The 16,382-nt window shown below is 49.7% G+C and overlaps 1 protein-coding gene across 4 annotated transcripts in view; it reads right to left on the bottom strand.

The window, feature by feature from the left end:
- The window catches only part of CSMD2 (CUB and Sushi multiple domains 2), a 274,223-nt gene that overhangs the window by 92,572 nt on the left and 165,269 nt on the right, over positions 1–16,382 (bottom strand). For all 4 annotated transcript variants that reach the window (XM_086863203.1, XM_086863206.1, XM_086863204.1 and 1 more), the window contains 7 exons: positions 12,098–12,424; positions 9,698–9,892; positions 6,823–6,961; positions 5,888–6,075; positions 4,344–4,532; positions 3,930–4,046; positions 886–1,101 (listed from right to left, as the gene is read on the bottom strand). In XM_086863203.1, the coding sequence (XP_086719329.1) occupies positions 886–1,101; positions 3,930–4,046; positions 4,344–4,532; positions 5,888–6,075; positions 6,823–6,961; positions 9,698–9,892; positions 12,098–12,424 (1,371 nt within the window). The remainder of the gene's footprint in view (positions 1–885; positions 1,102–3,929; positions 4,047–4,343; positions 4,533–5,887; positions 6,076–6,822; positions 6,962–9,697; positions 9,893–12,097; positions 12,425–16,382) is intronic.

The raw sequence follows: 16,382 nt of genomic DNA, 5'->3' as shown, positions 1-16,382 counted from the left end.
ACTGGAGGAGCACCCAAGGGGAGCAGTGAGCCGGAGGTGAAAGGAGGGCAATGGGATTGACCAGCCCTGCTCCTTATCCAAGCACTCCAGATTGCTCCCTGCTGCTTCCAAAGGATCCCGTCTGTCCCTGCGCTGGAAATGCTGGGCCTGATGCAGAGATTTTCCTCTAAAAACAGGGAAAGGGTTTGGGGAAAGTGGGGCAGCATTTCTCAAAAATCCTGAGCTGAAACTGTCCGTAAGCAGAGCAAGGAAGATGAGGGTGAGGAGGAAGACAGCAACACCTGGATTTAATTCCAGTGGGTCCATTGCTGTTATCCAGCCCAGGACAGACAGAATTGTTCACCCTGGCTATATGGGGGCTGCAAGGGGAATATTTCTTGGGACACACTGGGAAAAATTCTTGGGACACACAGGGAAAAATTCTTGGGACACACTGGGGTTTAATAATTTACTGGGTGACAAAAGGAGTGACCCAAATTAATGGAAAATTATTCCCAGGATTTTACTGGGGGGCCCTGGCACCCCAGAGAAGGGGTGGCCCATCCCTGTAAGTGTCCAAGGCCAGGCTGGAGAAATCTGGGATAGTGGAGGATTGGGTGGGGGGGAAGGGAAGGGAAGGGAAGGGAAGGGAAGGGAAGGGAAGGGAAGGGAAGGGAAGGGAAGGGAAGGGAAGGGAAGGGAAGGGAAGGGAAGGGAAGGGAAGGGAAGGGAAGGGAAGGGAAGGGAAGGGAAGGGAAGGGAAGGGAAGGGAAGGGAAGGGAAGGGAAGGGAAGGGAAGGGAAGGGAAGGGAAGGGAAGGGAAGGGAAGGGAAGGGAAGGGAAGGGAAGGGAAGGGAAGGGAAGGGAAGGGAAGGGAAGGGGAAGGCTTTGGACAGCTGTTCTTACCTGAGAAGGTGATGTTAAAGCCCTCATAGGACATGGAGAAGTCGGAGATGAAGCGGATCTGGGCTGAGAAGTTCCCGAAGAGCCCTGCACTGAGCGGGGCTGGCAGCTGGGACCCTGTCAGCTGCTTCAGGGGCTGGGCAAAGCTGGAGTTCTCGGTGATCAGCAGGTAATCGTGGCCATTCTCCAGGTGGAACGTGTGGAAGGTGAAGAACACACCTGCAGAGGGGGGGAAAGCACAGGAGGAGTCACCCCACAGCATTCCCAGTGCCCAAGCCCTGCTCCCCACCGACAGCACGGGGAAATCACACTGAAATCAAGGATTTTGTTATGTTAGAAATGAAATAGATAAGAACTCTAAAGCCTGGGTGTGGTACCAGCCCCAGAGCAGGGACAGGCCCTGGAAATATCGGATTCTTGTGTCCTTGTCAGGGCTGACACAAATCTGCTCCAGGGACAGAGCACTGGCTGAGGGAGCCTTTTATTATAGAAGTGTTGGCTTTTAAATGGAGAGCAAGAGCAGCAGGGCTGGGGCTGGGAGGGCTGGAAAACAATCATGTTCCAAAAGGAATTCCTGCCTAGAAAAATAGGATTTAAGCCCAGCCTCAAGGTCAGGGAGGTTTTTCCAGAAGTGTGTCAGTGGTGCAGCTGCAAGGACCTTCCTACATTGCACTGAATCAGAGAGTCATGGATCATGAATCATGGAATGATTTGGGTGGGAATGACCTTAAAAATTGTCTTATTCCATACCCCTACCATGGGAAGGGACACCTTCCCCTGGACCAGCTTGATCCAAGAAAAGCCCTACTTTTATCCACCTTTTCTTGCCCAAAATAAGCCCCACAACAGCTCCAGCCACAGAAATCCTGGCCAAAACCAGCAAAACTATTTTGCCTCTTCCTCCTAAATTCAATGTGAAGGATTTGAAACATTTGGGGAGAAGGCTGTGACCTTGCTGCATTTGTAAATGAGCCAGAGAGGAGTAATGGATTACTTAAAGTCCCCTTCACACCTCCAGACACACAATGGGAAGCACTTCAGGCTCCTGCAGGAGCCTCCAGCGAGGTGATTTTTCATGCTGGAATTCAAACACCATTAGAAACACTTATTCTCTGGAAAATAATTCCAGCTTGGAAATAAAACTAGGGAAAAAAAAAAAAATCAACAGAAAACGGCAGTGAGAGCAGAGGCAGGCAGGATCTGAGCTCAGGAACTTTGTCACAGCATTGTCACACCGACTTAACAAGGCAAGGAGATGCCAAGCAATAAAAAGCCTCTTTGCATATAGATGGATTTTCCCATCCTGATCTGCCAGCTCTTGGAGCATCCAGGGCAGGCTCCCGAGGCCCTGTTCGTGTGGGATTGGGATTTATCTGGTTCAGAACCCCTCTGGAGAGACACAGACTCCTCCAGGATGGAAACTGAGCTTTGGGAGAGATCCCTGCTTGGCCTGACCAGGTTATTTAATTTAAGCCAATAATTCACACCCCAAGGGTTGGATCTGCATCCCACCATTCCCAAAATACAGCATCCCAAAGAATCAGCAGGAAACCTGCAAATAAATCCCAGAGGAAGAGTCCATTAATTCCCTATTTATTTCTGGAGATCAGGATGAGGCCATCCTGGAGATCAAGAAAAGCTCTGGAGATCCAATATCCAACCCCACAACATCAAATTCCAGGTGAATATTCCATGTATTCATCCCTGGCTTTCTCCAAGTGCTTCCTGAAGGTTTGCTGCTCACACACAGCAATTCCCTTCCCAGAAGTGAAGGTCAGAGAGGCTGGAAACCAATGAGGAGCATTTCCCATGGGACTGGGAATGAAGGAATCATGGGATCATCCCAACCTTTATCCCTCTGCAGCACCCCACTGCCCTTCAGTGTCCCAGAAGGATTTTGATGACCCAAAGCTTAGGGCTGACTTTCATAATTACTTCTTTATATCCATTCTATAGTGAACATTTTAGTTTTGCTCTTTCCCCCCTGCAAAATTCCACAAAAGCAGGAAACTTCCAAGAGTTTCCAAATGTTTGCTACTCCTACCAAAAGCACAAACCAGAAATAGTCCTGACCTGAGAAGTGGGATGTGGGGAATGCAAAATCACTTTAACTCTCCCCCGACAGCAAATTTATACCCTGAGCTTTAGCAAACCCAGCCTAAGGAACAGAAATAACATCACTCCTCTGGAATCAGCACTAGGATAATTCAGTTATCCTGGAGAACATGCCCAAACTCCAAGTTTCGTAAGGTAAAAACTCCAAGCAGAGGGCATGAGGCTCCTCCAGCATGAGGCTCCTCCAGCACTGTGGAACTGTAGCAAAAAGGGCTAATTATGAACTCATTTTAAAGGATTTGTGACCAATTAAACCTTTGTTCTGCTCTGCAATTTACTGTGGCACAGAACATCTCTGGAAACACAGGGCTGGGCTTTTAATTTCCACCCCCCTTCTCTGCAGAAAAAACAGCAAAACAAATTAGAGGGGAAAGAAATCACTTTGAAGCAGTGAGATTAAAAATAATGGCCTCTCTTTAGGCATTTAAATACCTTTAAAAGTCAGCTGCTTTTAAACTCCATTTGTATAGCCTGGGAGTCCATAAAGTGTCAGAGGGAAATAATTGTTAGAGCAGCTGGGGCAATTCCAGGACTCGTGCATTGACCATGTGGGAGATGTTTCCAAAAACCTTGGAGGGAAGGAGCTGAACACCTCCATAACTCCCTCAGGATGGACAGATCCCTCTGTGACAGAGACAGCACCCAGGGAATGATTTTCAGGATATCTGGATCTATATCCAGCCACATCCTGACTTTCAGGATAGAGCCACAAAGGTCTGGAACAGGAGATAACACAGAGCACAGGCCCCATTTGATGAGAAGGATTTTCCCTTCTCCACTTTAAAAGGATGAAGAGGAGACATCAAAACCCTCCGGATCTTGTCCAGGGACAATAGAATTCCTGAGAGGAACTCTTGGATCCCAGAGGGAAAAGTTTCTCTCCCACTGCCCGCCACCCTCAGTCCTCTCCAAGCACACCCAAGGTGTCTCACCTTTCCCATGGGATGTTTCTATCGTCCACGTGCAGTTCAGGTTGTTGGGATAAAAATCAGGGAAGCCTGGGGAGAGGATGGTGCCACTGGAGCCACGGATGTAGCCCCCACAGAGAGCTAAAAACACCAAAAAAAAAAAAAAGGAGCAAAAGAATTCAATAATCCAGAATCTTTCACAAGCCGGGAGGAAAAAGGAAAACCAAAACCCAGCCCAGGAAAATGAGACCAATCTCATTTTCAATCAACCAAAGAGGCTGATCAACCTAAAATCCAATCAACCCCAACTGTTGAGTTTGACCAACTAAACCCATCCATCAACCCAACAAAATCCATGGATTGAATGGCACTGGGAGCTCTCCAGGTGCTGCTTTGGCAGTGGCTGTGCACGGCAAGGGTGTGCAGAGGTTTCCTCACCCTCGCAGCTGGGCAGGGGCCGGCTCCACTGGAAGTTGGGCTCGCACTCCAGGGCCTCGCTGTCGCTCAGGGTGTAGCCGGGGTCACAGCTGAACGTCACCAGCGCTCCCACGTAGAAATCGTTCCCGTGGCGCTGCCCGTTCACCGGGATCCCCGGGTCCAGGCAGTGGTCGGACTGCAGCTTCACAGCTGGGGACAGGGGCACAGCCCTCAGCCAGGGCACCCTGCAGCCCAGGGGGAGCACAGCCCTCCCACACCACCCTTCCACACCCTGCTGGATACCCACAGAGTCAGAGTGTGAAAGGGAGAGAGGGAACTCCCCAAGGGAGGGGATGGAGACAGGAAAAACCTCCAAGTGAGAGGAGGAAATGGGGAGAGGAAAAGCCTCAAAGTGAAAGGATGGAGAGGAAATTCCCCAAAATGAGGGGACGGAGAGAAGGAATTCCCCCAAGGGAGGGGAGAAAATGGAGAGAGGAAAATCCCCAAAGTGAGAGGATGGAGAGAGGAAAATCCCCAAAATGAGAGGATGGAGAGAGGAAAATCCTCAAAGTGAGAGGATGGAGAGAGGAAAATCCTCAAAGTGAGAGGAGGAAATGGAGAGAGGAAAATCCCCAAAGTGAGAGGATGGAGAGAGGAAAATCCTCAAAGTGAGAGGATGGAGAGAGGAAAATCCTCAAAGTGAGAGGAGGAAATGGAGAGAGGAAAATCCCCAAAGTGAGAGGATGGAGAGAGGAAAATCCTCAAAGTGAGAGGATGGAGAGAGGAAAATCCTCAAAGTGAGAGGAGGAAATGGAGAGAGGAAAATCCCCAAAGTGAGAGGATGGAGAGAGGAAAATCCCCAAAGTGAGAGGATGGAGAGAGGAAAACCCTCAAAGTGAGAGGATGGAGAGAGGAAAATCCTCAAAGTGAGAGGAGGAAATGGAGAGAGGAAAATCCCCAAGGTGAGAGGAGGAAATGGAGATGGGAGCTGGTATGGGATTCTTGGGCCTGTCCTGTGCAGGGCCAGGAGCTGGACTCCACGACCCCTGTGGGATCTAACTCTGGATATTCCAAATCTGTGAGCTCAGCTCTGCCTCCTAAAATCAAGAATATTCTGCAGATGATAAAATAAAAATAAAAGCTTCTACAAACAACCAGAGGAGGAATGGCTTCAGACTGCAAAAGGGGAGATTTGGGTGGGATATTGGGAAGGAGTTCTTCCCTGTGAGGCTGGGGAGGGGCTGGGAAGGTTTTCCCAGAGAAGCTCACCCCTGGAAGTGTCCAAGGCCAGCTTGGACAGTGCTTGGAGCAGCCTGGGATAGCGGGAGCTGTCCCTACCCATGGGTTTTAAGTTTCTGTCCAAGCCAAACCATTCTGGGACACCAGGAAAAGCAGAAACTGCTCCTCCACTGGCAGCAGCTTCCCACTGCCCAGTCCTTGAGCAGTGTGAACTGCCTGGAACCAGGAAAAAGAGACCCAGGTGGCACTAAGCCAGGCCAAGGTGCTGCTGGAGACCGGGGAATTCCAGGGAATTCCAGGGAATTCCATGAACAACGTGTCCTTACTTTCATATCGGATCTGGAAGCCGATGTCAGAGTGGCTCTTGTCGGTGGTGAACAGGAGGTAGAGGTGGTTGCTGGTGCTGATCAGGAACTGGGGCACCTGGGTGCCGTCGTAGACCCCAATAAGGGGTGAGGAGTAGGACCGGCCATCCCGCACCTCCAGAGTGTCATAATTCACCTCTGTCTTGAACCTGGAAGGGACACGAGGAAACTGAACCCCCAGAACTTCTCCTTCTGTCCTCATTTCACTCCTGGAACCACCAGGTGGGTCCTTTCTGAGTGTCTCACTGAGGGCACCTCACGTGTTTGGGGGTTTTTTGTGATCCTTCACCTCTTCACCTGATGACCCCCACCAGGCTGGGAGCTTCTCCAGCCCTCAAACGTTGCCCAGGTGCTGAGGCAGCAAATGAAACAGGGCTGAAAGAGCCATGGAGCCCCAAATGCCACAGCGGTGGCAGGGGCAGCTCCTTTCTGCTCTCTGGGGTATTCTTGGCACTGCCAGGAATCCAAACAGCAGCTCAGGATATCTGGATCTATATCCATCCTCATCCTTGTGCCCCCTGAACAAGTCTCCCCACATAGCCAGCAGAGCACAGCCCTCCTCAGCCAGGAAATCCAGGGGAAGCCAAAAAACTCAGCATCTCCTACTGCTCCCCCCACCCGAGGAGTCTGTGGGAGCTCAGCCCCCAAAACTGTGTCTAAAACACCCCTGAAAGCAAGCAGGAGTGGTTCAGACAGAACCATTCCCACCTTTCCTTCCCCAGTGCTGGGTGGGATTTAATTCCCTGCCAGGAGCTCAGAAATGGGAAAGGGGAGAGGGGAGAACCTCAGAGCCAGACAGGACGTGGAGCAGCTGATTCCCTTCCCCTGGCTGCACCTGGAACCACCAGAAGCACCCAAACCCAGGGGATCTGGGGGCTGCCCGTGCTGCTGAGCACCTGTCAAAGGTGATCTTGATGGGGTAGCCTGGCTGGGCCTCGATGACCCAGGCACAGCTCAGCGAGTCCTTGTAGAAGCCAGGCCAGCCTGGGGACAGGATGGTTCCGCTGGGTGACGTCAGGTGGCCCCCACAGGGTGCTGGGGACACAAAAAGGACACAAATCACACAATTATCCAGGCTAGGAAAGACCTTCAGGCTCATCCAGCCCAACACTGCCAATGCCACCACTAAACCACATCCCTGAGAGCAGCATCTTTGAAATCAGGGTGAAAAACGTCACGGAGCTGCAGCACCCCGAGATGTCCCCCCCTGTGAAACCCCTTCCTTGCATTTCCCTCCTCCCACGAGTTAAAAATCACCAGAGCCAGATGGAAAACCAAACTGCTCAGAAATTGCCTTTTCAGCTCCAAATGCAGACACTGTCCCCCTGGGAGCTGGCAGGGCTGACATTGGGCCCTGCTCGGAGCGGACCGGGTGTAAAATAACGATTGGATATAAAAGCAGAGGAAACTGCAAGGTCACTTGGCATTTCAGGTGCCAGAAAATCTCTCCCAGCCCTGCTAATTGAGTCATGGCTTTGCTACCACGAGGGACATCACCAGAGCAGGGCAGGAATTCCACACCACGGTCCCCAGTTGCGTTTTCTGAGCAAAGGAAGCTGGGTCTGAGGGCTCAGAGGCACAAAAATCCCACAGCCCTCAGGAACTGCCAGGGTTTGTCCTCCAAGAAGGGACCCAGGGCCAGCCCCAATGTCACTGTACCCCAGTGGAGTGCCAGCCCCAAAGCTCCCCTGCTGCTCTGAAGGGCGGCAGATGAAAGTCATTTGATCTCAGCTGACTCCAAAGCAATTATTTTTCCTTTCTGCCCCAAAGCTGCATCGTCCCCTGTCAGGATTTCCACCCTTTTCTCTGTCTCCTTCATTCCCATTAATTTTTTCAAGTGCTGAGCAGGACTTTAGATCTCTGGGCTTTTCTCTTTGCTTAAAAAGGGTAATTAAAATGTCCAGACTGAAGGGTGAGTCAAAGAAATCACCAGAGTGATCAGGAGGAGAAGGCAGAAGGTTATCAAACATAAAAGTTTATTAAGAATGTACTATTTAATATATGTTTCCCTTCCATACTTAAAAATATGTCAATTTAAAGGCTAAAGTAAGCTTAAAGGCTAAAGGCTAAAGTACTTTCAACTGCTTTGAAAGTAACAGGAGCCCTGAATTAAACCTGTATTTTGTCAAGAGTAAAATTATTTAAGAATACAAAAAGAGCTTTTTTATTCTACAAAAGCTGTCGAAGACAATTGGTTCCTTCCTTCCACCCCAAAGACAATGGCCAGGATCGTGCAATTCCTGCTGCCCAGGCAATGCAGGGCCAATTACTCCAATTATTTCTCAATATTCCAGGGCTGTTTCTCAAGAGCTCAGCACTTGTTATTCAAATTGCTGAAAATACCAGAGCAAGGCATCACTTCCCTGAGAACACAGCATACAGGGAGATTTTCAGTCCTAATGAGCTCCTTCTTCACTTCCCTTTTCCAGAGGAGAGGCTTAAAAGTCCTAAGAAAGCTTTGAAATCTGAATTAAAGCCTTTAAATCAGCCCAGCTCCCACCATGGCAGGGTTGGCTGTTGTGGCCAGGAGATGGAAATGCAGAATTTCTGCCTCTCAGCTGCCAGAACCCACCGACAAACTTCTGCCATCATATCAATATCAGATATTTTACAGGGATCAAAAACCAGCATGGGAAAACATCACCCTGGCTCCTCCATTCCCTGTTGTTTCATTCCCTCCCCGACAGGAGCAGCAGGGAAGCTTTGAGTCATCACTAAACCAGAACCCTTTATTATTATTATTATTATTAGAAAAACACCTGTTGCAAACTGATCCTCAAATAAATACAATAAAAATACTCCCCAGTGTTCATTTCGTACCAAAACAATCGGAAAATAAACAGAGCTCAGGAATATTTGAGCTGAAACTTCCTCCCCAGCAAACTCCTCTGTGCAGACAGCACCTTCCAGAAGTGTGGGAGATCCTGGAAGGTGTTGGCTGGACATTATGGAATGTGGGAGTGAGACCCTGACAGGCAGAACCCTGATTCTGGATCCCAAAAGGATGCAAAATTCCCCCAGAAATCCCAGTCCCTGCAAAAATGTTCACCTGGAGAAGAGGGAGAGGAGGAGGGAGAGGAGGAGGAGGAGGGAGAGGAAGAGGGAGAGGGAGAGGGAGAGGGAGAGGGAGAGGGAGAGGGAGAGGGAGAGGGAGAGGGAGAGGGAGAGGAAGAGGAAGAGGAAGAGGAAGAGGAAGAGGAAGAGGAAGAGGAAGAGGAAGAGGAAGAGAAGAGAATAGAAGAGAAGAGAAGAGAAGAGAAGAGAAGAGAAGAGAAGAGAAGAGAAGAGAAGAGAAGAGAAGAGAAGAGAAGAGAAGAGAAGAGAAGAGAAGAGAAGAGAAGAGAAGAGAAGAGAAAAAGAGGAGAAAAAGAAGAGAAAAAGGAGAAGGTTCTCTCTCTCAGTAGGCTGGGAATGTTCACCTGGAGAAAAGAAGCTCCAGGGAGAGCTCAAAGCTCCTTCCAGTGCCTAAATGGGCTCCAGAAGAGCTGGAGATGTACTTGGGAGAAGGGATGGAGGCACAGGACACAGGGAATGGCTTAGAACTTGGAAAGGGGAGATCTGGGGATATTCAGAAGGGATTCCTGGCTGTGAGGGTGGGGAGGAGCTGGCATGGAATTCCCAGAGAAGCTGAGGCCGCCCCTGGATCCCTGGGAGCGCCCAAGGCCAGGCTGGACAGGAGCACAGGGCTCATGGAAGTGTCCCCGGCCATGGGAAGAGGCAAAAGGGGATCTTTAACACCCTGCCACCCCAAGGCACGGCGGGTGGGATCACCTTCACAGCGCAGCACGGCGTTGTCCCACACCACGTTGCCCTCCTGCAGGACACAGGTGACGGTCTCGGCGCCGTGGGTGCGGATGAAGCCCTCGTCACACAGGAAGGACACGGAGCTGCCCAGCTGCAGGCTGTCCCCAAAGCGCTTCCCGTTCACCGGCACGCCGGGGTCCGGACACTCGTTGTGCCGGAACGCTGGCAGGAGGAGCGGAGGAGGGAAAGAGAAGAAGAAAACAGGGGAATCGGGATATTTCCAGCCCTTGATCACTCCTCCCGTAAAAAAACACACAACTTTATCCTCGTGCTGAAAAAAGGACTGCAATATGATATTGGCTTTTGCATTTATATATTGGTTTTTGCATTGATCATAAGTGGTTTGTCGCCCTGAAAACTCAGCTTCTGAGCTTGCTAACATGGTTTTCTAAGGACTTTCCCAGGACAGTGACTGTAAACATAGATATGTGTACATTCTTTCTGTTCCACGTCTTGTGATGGGCATTTCTCATGGCCAGTGCAGGGGGAAAGTGTTATCCTGACCATCCCATCCCTGGCTGGGGTTAGAAACCTATAAATGCTGGGAGGAAAAATGAACTTTCTCTTCTTTTCACCACACCTCGACCTGTGTCCGTGTGATCTATTCATCTCCAGTGGTAACAGTGGTTGGCTGTAATATCATATATACCTTTATTTAGCTGTTTGTTAGTTTAATGTAATCTACTAGTTCAAATATGTACTGCACAGCTTATGGAAATAGTGAGGTGAATATACAATATTATAGGCCTTAACTGAACACTTGAAAATACCTCTGTATAATGGTGAAAAGCAATCATGTTACCCTCCTTGTCCACTGACTGAATTCTCCACAAGTTAACTGTGACACAAACCAGAGCACCAGAGGACAACTAGAAAATACCACGTTAAATTTAAAGAGGACTTAAATACTTAAACCTGGCTGGGAAAGGCTCAGTGCAGGACTCGAAGCGGTCAGAACACATTAACTCATTCCTGAGTCATTCCCAGCACTGAAAAACCTGAAAAATGTCCTGAAAGTGTGCCTGAAAAATGTCCCCATGCAAGGGACAGTCCCAGCTTCCAACCAGCAGTGTTCTTGAGGTGCCACCCACAGTCCTGCCTCTGTGGCACCCCCAAACCCAAACCCAAACCTCACCCAAATCCCCTCCTCTGAGGAGTCCTCAGCCTGATGGAGCTTGGCAAATGCTTCCTTAAGCCCTCTGATTTTTTGATTTTTTGATTTTTTTTTCTTTAAATAAAGGCTCAGCAAACAGGGCTGGAAAGGCCATTAATTTATCTTTGCCACCGAAGGCACAGCCTAACAAAGCTCTGCTGAAGAGGTTTAATAAGGCTCTTTGGAAAATTACAGAACAATATGATAAAATTACCGTAGGGATTTGAGGAGTGGACTTAACATGGAGCCAAATCTCTCTCTGGAAATGTCAAGGCTTTCTAACACAAGACAGGGCTACATTTGCCTTTTTCTCCAAAGTTTTGCATCTCTGGCTGTCAGCATACAAGGGTGGCAGCCACAGATTCCTGGGAAGCCCATCCCAGCCCCTCCCCACCCTCACAGGGAAAAATTTCATCCCAATATCCAATTTCAGGTCATTCCCCTCATCCCATCACTACACACTTGGCCAAAATCTTTCTCCAGCAAACCCTGAGGGAAGAACCCGAATCCTGGCTTCCATGAACAGATAATCCGGGACCAAACTGGGTTTTTTTGTGGACAACACTTCAACTTCACAGCCAGAAAGAATCTGTGCCACGAGCTCTAAACTTGCCACCAATTCTCCATTACCCAACTGCAAATCCAAATTAATCCTCAATTTTCAGGTTTACTTTTGAATTCCAACAGCTTTAGCAAGATCCATCTCTGCAGTTTCCAACATGAATTTAGAGTTTAAAACCCGGGCAGAAGGAAGGGTGGGACACTTGATGACTCAGGATTTCAGCTTTTCTATTTTTCATGCATTTGTAACCCTGCAGTTCTTTAGTGTGTAACTCCAAACTCCACACACAGTGTGAGCTGCTGCTTTCCCATTTGGGTCAGACACAGCAATTCCTCTCCAGCCCTGGCAATCAAGGACACCTCACTGCCTCAGGCCCCCAGAGATGGAAACAAAAGGGAGTTGGGGGCAGCAAACTTGGGGGAAATGACTTCATTACCTGAAGCTGGAATTGGGAGATTAACCCCAATATGCAAATGGCCCAAACTTATAAAAGTGTGAAACCCCTGACCCGTGGTCCATTTTGGGTGCAGCCCCTGGGGGGCTTTGTCTGCCTGAAATGTCCCTGAAGACCCCTCAATAAATAGAACTGCTTTTTATTCCCTGGATTCTGTCTGGCCTCTGTTTTTAGGAGTCCCCAAAGCATCCCACTCACTGGTGAAGGTGATGTTGAAGCCTCTCTTCTCCATGGAGTGGTCAGTCTGGAACTCCAGCCTGGCCACATGGCCGCTGCTGGTCAGTGAGGAGGGGATGTGGCTCCCTGAGAAGGTGCCCAGCACCGGTGACTCGGCCGTGCCCCCGTCCTTGACGGCCAGGAAGTCGAACTGGGGCTCCACATCGAAGTCATTGAAGGCCAGGTGGATCCTGCTCTCGGGGTTGGCGATGATGAGCCACACGCAGTGCAGGCTGCTCCCGTACTCCTCGGGGTAGTTTGGGGACAGCACGATCCCCGACGGGCTGGTGAAGTTGAAAAAGCAGGAAACTGCAAAGGGAAAGAGACATCAGTCCCACGGCCCCACGGCCATCCCTGCCCTCATCCCCTCAGCTGGGACACTCCCACCAATTCCTGCTCCCAGACCGCCCCAGCAGTGCTCCACTCTGGGATTTATCTGCAGGAGGAAGAAGTGATTCCCAGGCTGCCAGAGCCCACTGACAGAACGCCTGCCATCATATAAATATCAGACATTTCACATGGACTGAAAACCAAGAGGGGAAAACACCACTCTGGATCTTCCGTTAGTTCTTTCCCATTAATTCTTTAATTACCACCCTCACAGGAGCAGCAGGGAAGCTTTTGGTCACCCCTGAATCAGAACCTTTTGGTCACCCCTGAATCAGAACTTTTTGGTCACCCCTGAATCAGAATCTTTTGGTCACCACTGAATCAGAACTTTTTGGTCACCCCTGAATCAGAACTTTTTGGTCACCCCTGAATTAGAACCTTTTGGTCACCACTGAATCAGAATTTTTTGGTCACCCCTGAATCAGAATCTTTTGGTCACCACTAAATCAGAATCTTTTATTATTGGGATAAGAAAAATGCCTGTTCTTCAGGACTTTAGGTGGATTTGCCATTTTCCAGTCCCTTCCAGCTTTCTTTAACAGCAGGAGGAAAATGCCTCTTAGGTGGGATCAAGCATTTTCCAGGTGAATTCTCCTGCACATCCCTCAGGAAAGCCTCCCAAGAATGCAGTGGGTGACTTGAGCTGGTGCAAAATAAATCCAGCACGAAACAAGTCCAGTTTTGCCTCAACACTTTTTGCTGTGGCCACAGCCCAGCACATCCCACAGAAGCTGGAGCAAGAAAGCAGCTCAGTCACTCCAGGCACTGCTCCAGCCTCCCCTGCTGCTGTCCCTGGCTCAGCTCTGTCACCCACAGGTGACAAATCCATTCCCAGGGTGTTGCAGACTCCTTGGGGCTTGCTGACAATAAAATCTGCCATTTCAGCTGCCCTTTCCAACTGCCGAATTCATTTTTCCCCCTTGCTCTTCTCCAGATTCACCCACTGCATTCACCAAACTCCTTCCATCCACACCACGCCCTTCCCACAGGGAATGTCTTCGGGGATCCAACAACAAATGGAGCCTTTGGAGAAGGAGCTGTGAGTTAATTTGTGTCCTTGGGAAGTCGTTTACACCTGGCTGAGCACTGGCAGATGCAGGATGCTCAGTGGAACAGCCCAAGAACATCCCCAAGTGCCCAAGGGGGTTGGGACAAACCGGAGGGATCTGCAGCCCTGGTGGAGGGGAAACTCTTCCCACCACAAATAAACCCCCGACTTTTTCTGGTTCCCAAAGAGAGCCACCCAACCTGGCTGCCATTGCCACGGAGATAATTAAAACCAGGCTTAAAACGAAGCTGAGGAGAAGAGCGTGCATGAAAAACCCTCCAGCTCTCCAGGGGTTCAATCTATCCCTGGCTGCAGCTGCCAAGGCCCATTAATTTGGGAAGGCAAGGCTGCCTTTGAAGTGCTACCTGCCCAGACTTTGGGATATTTTATGTATGGATGCTTTGCTCATCCTTTTTCCCCACCGCCACCCTTGGTAAAACCCATTATTGGGAACATCCATCTCCCTAATTCCTGGCACAGAGGATGAGCCTGGCTTGGGGTTGGCACTTAGACAATTATTTGGATCACTGCTCTGCCTCCCTCTGTTATTTTCCCTCTGTCTCCCCTCACCACTTAATGGGCTCGGATCAAATAATTCGGATGTTCCTGTGACGTTATCAAGGCCATGGAGCTGCACAATCCATTCCCTGCTCTCAGCCACAAAGAGAGCAGATTAAAGAGAAAACAAACTGCAAAACCTCCTCAGGATTTTTTGGGCTCTCTCTCTACCAGACACTGAAATATCAGGGGATGCTGTCAAATAATTCTGTCAGCATAAGCACGGTGTAATCTGCCTCAGGAAAATTGAAAATAAATGCATTCGCACCCAGGGAAACATCTCAGCAGCAGGGATGAGGTGTCTCCTCTACATTTTTAAATCCAAGGGGGTGAATTAGCATTCAGCCAGGACCTCCAGCAGCCCAGCAAGAGAGAGGTGCAGTCACCAGATCAGAAAATAAAACAACAAAGGACTTGCTGACAAAGGGGAGAGGAGCAGAGCGAGGGGAGAATATAAAATTAACCTTTGCCAGATAAAACAAAATGACAGATTAAAGAGGAGCTGATAAAAAAAACAACATCCAAGAGTCTCCACTGCAGGGAAGTAAATGAAGATTTTGATTTTCCATAAGATCAGTGAGGAGAAAAGCGAGTTGGAGCTGGAGGACCAAGGCCACTGGCACAAGCTGTGGCTGGGAAAAATCTCAATTTGATGGAGAGAGGAGCTGGAATCACATTCCAGAGGGGAACATCCAGCCCAGGAAGCCACAAGGTTCATGAACAAGACCATGGTGTCTGTGAGATGATGATTTTCTTCATCTTCTGAAGCAGAGGAGGTTTTTCCTCACTGTGGAAGGAGTTTTTCTTCACAGCAGAAGGAGATTTCAGCTCTGGCACTGGATCCATGCCAGCCTCCCTGGACACTGGGATAAAGCAGGAGCTGTTTAACAACATGTCACAGGCAGGGCCAGGCTGTCAGGAGGAAGATGATGGCAGCAGGAAAGGTGGGAGACAGCCCAGCTCCACCTGTCTGGTGCTGCTGGAGCATCCCAAAGAGCCCTCAGCAGCAGGAGTCATTCCCAACATGGCAGAGGCCAGCCCTGCTGCCTGCAGCTGTCCATCAGCACCGGCCTGGGAGCTGCTCTGCCTGCAATTAACATTTATTACCCTTGTTAAATGCCAGGAGAGGCCATTCCATGATGTGCACAGCACAGGGGCATGTTTATAAAGCTGATTCTGTCAATAATCGTTATATTTGTCAATAATTGTCTTATTTCTCAACAATTGCTGCCCAAGTACTGCCAAGGCAATGAGAAAAATGCCTTTATTAAATACAGAATAAATCACAGCAGACACATAGCAGTGAGAGCACGTCATGAATGAACCAGCCCAGTGATTTGTTCAACTGATCACAAGCATCATCAGGATCCTGCCTTGCTTTAGGCAGAGAAACAATGAAGGAGCAGATCCTTGGTTCTTCCCTTAAGAGAGGGACATGGATGGAGTTCTCTTCTCTTCTCTTCTCTTCTCTTCTCTTCTCTTCTCTTCTCTTCTCTTCTCTTCTCTTCTCTTCTCTTCTCTTCTCTTCTCTTCTCTTCTCTTCTCTTCTCTCCTCTCCTCTCCTCTCCTCTCCTCTCCTCTCCTCTCCTCTCCTCTCCTCTCCTCTCCTCTCCTCTCCTCTCCTCTCCTCTCCTCTCCTCTCCTCTCCTCTCCTCTCCTCTCCTCTCCTCTCCTCTCCTCTCCTCTCCTCTCCTCTCCTCTCCTCTCCTCTCCTCTCCTCTCCTCTCCTCTCCTCTCCTCTCCTCTCCTCTCCTCTCCTCTCCTCTCCTCTCCTCTCCTCTCCTCTCCTCTCCTCTCCTCTCCTCTCCTCTCCTCTCCTCTCCTCTCCTCTCCTCTCCTCTCCTCTCCTCTCCTCTCCTCTCCTCTCCTCTCCTCTCCTCTCCTCTCCTCTCCTCTCCTCTCCTCTCCTCTCCTCTCCTCTCCTCTCCTCTCCTCTCCTCTCCTCTCCTCTCCTCTCCTCTCCTCTCCTCTCCTCCTCCCCTCTCTCCTCTCCTCTCTCCCCAAGTTGTTTTTTCTCTTCTATCCTGCCTTCCCCAGACCCTGCCTCCCCCAGACCCTGCCTCCTCTTCAAAAGAAGAGAGACCACCTCTCTTCTCCTGTTCCTGGCTCCAGACACTCCATCCCTGCTGATCCTGCAGGAGAATCCAGGGCTGATCCCAAGAAGAGGTCACACCGTGGGACCAGGAAAGGCATCAGAGTCAGGAGCTGGAAACCAAGCAAGGAATCACTGGAGTAATTGCAGTTACCATGGAAACAATCCAAAATTCCTGA

The sequence above is a fragment of the Cyanistes caeruleus genome, chromosome 26 (genome assembly GCF_971803275.1).
Source record: "Cyanistes caeruleus chromosome 26, bCyaCae1.hap1.1, whole genome shotgun sequence".
Lineage (NCBI taxonomy): Eukaryota > Metazoa > Chordata > Aves > Passeriformes > Paridae > Cyanistes > Cyanistes caeruleus.
The sequence above is the reverse complement of the archived record's forward strand: the minus strand, read 5'-3'. Positions and strand labels throughout refer to the sequence as shown.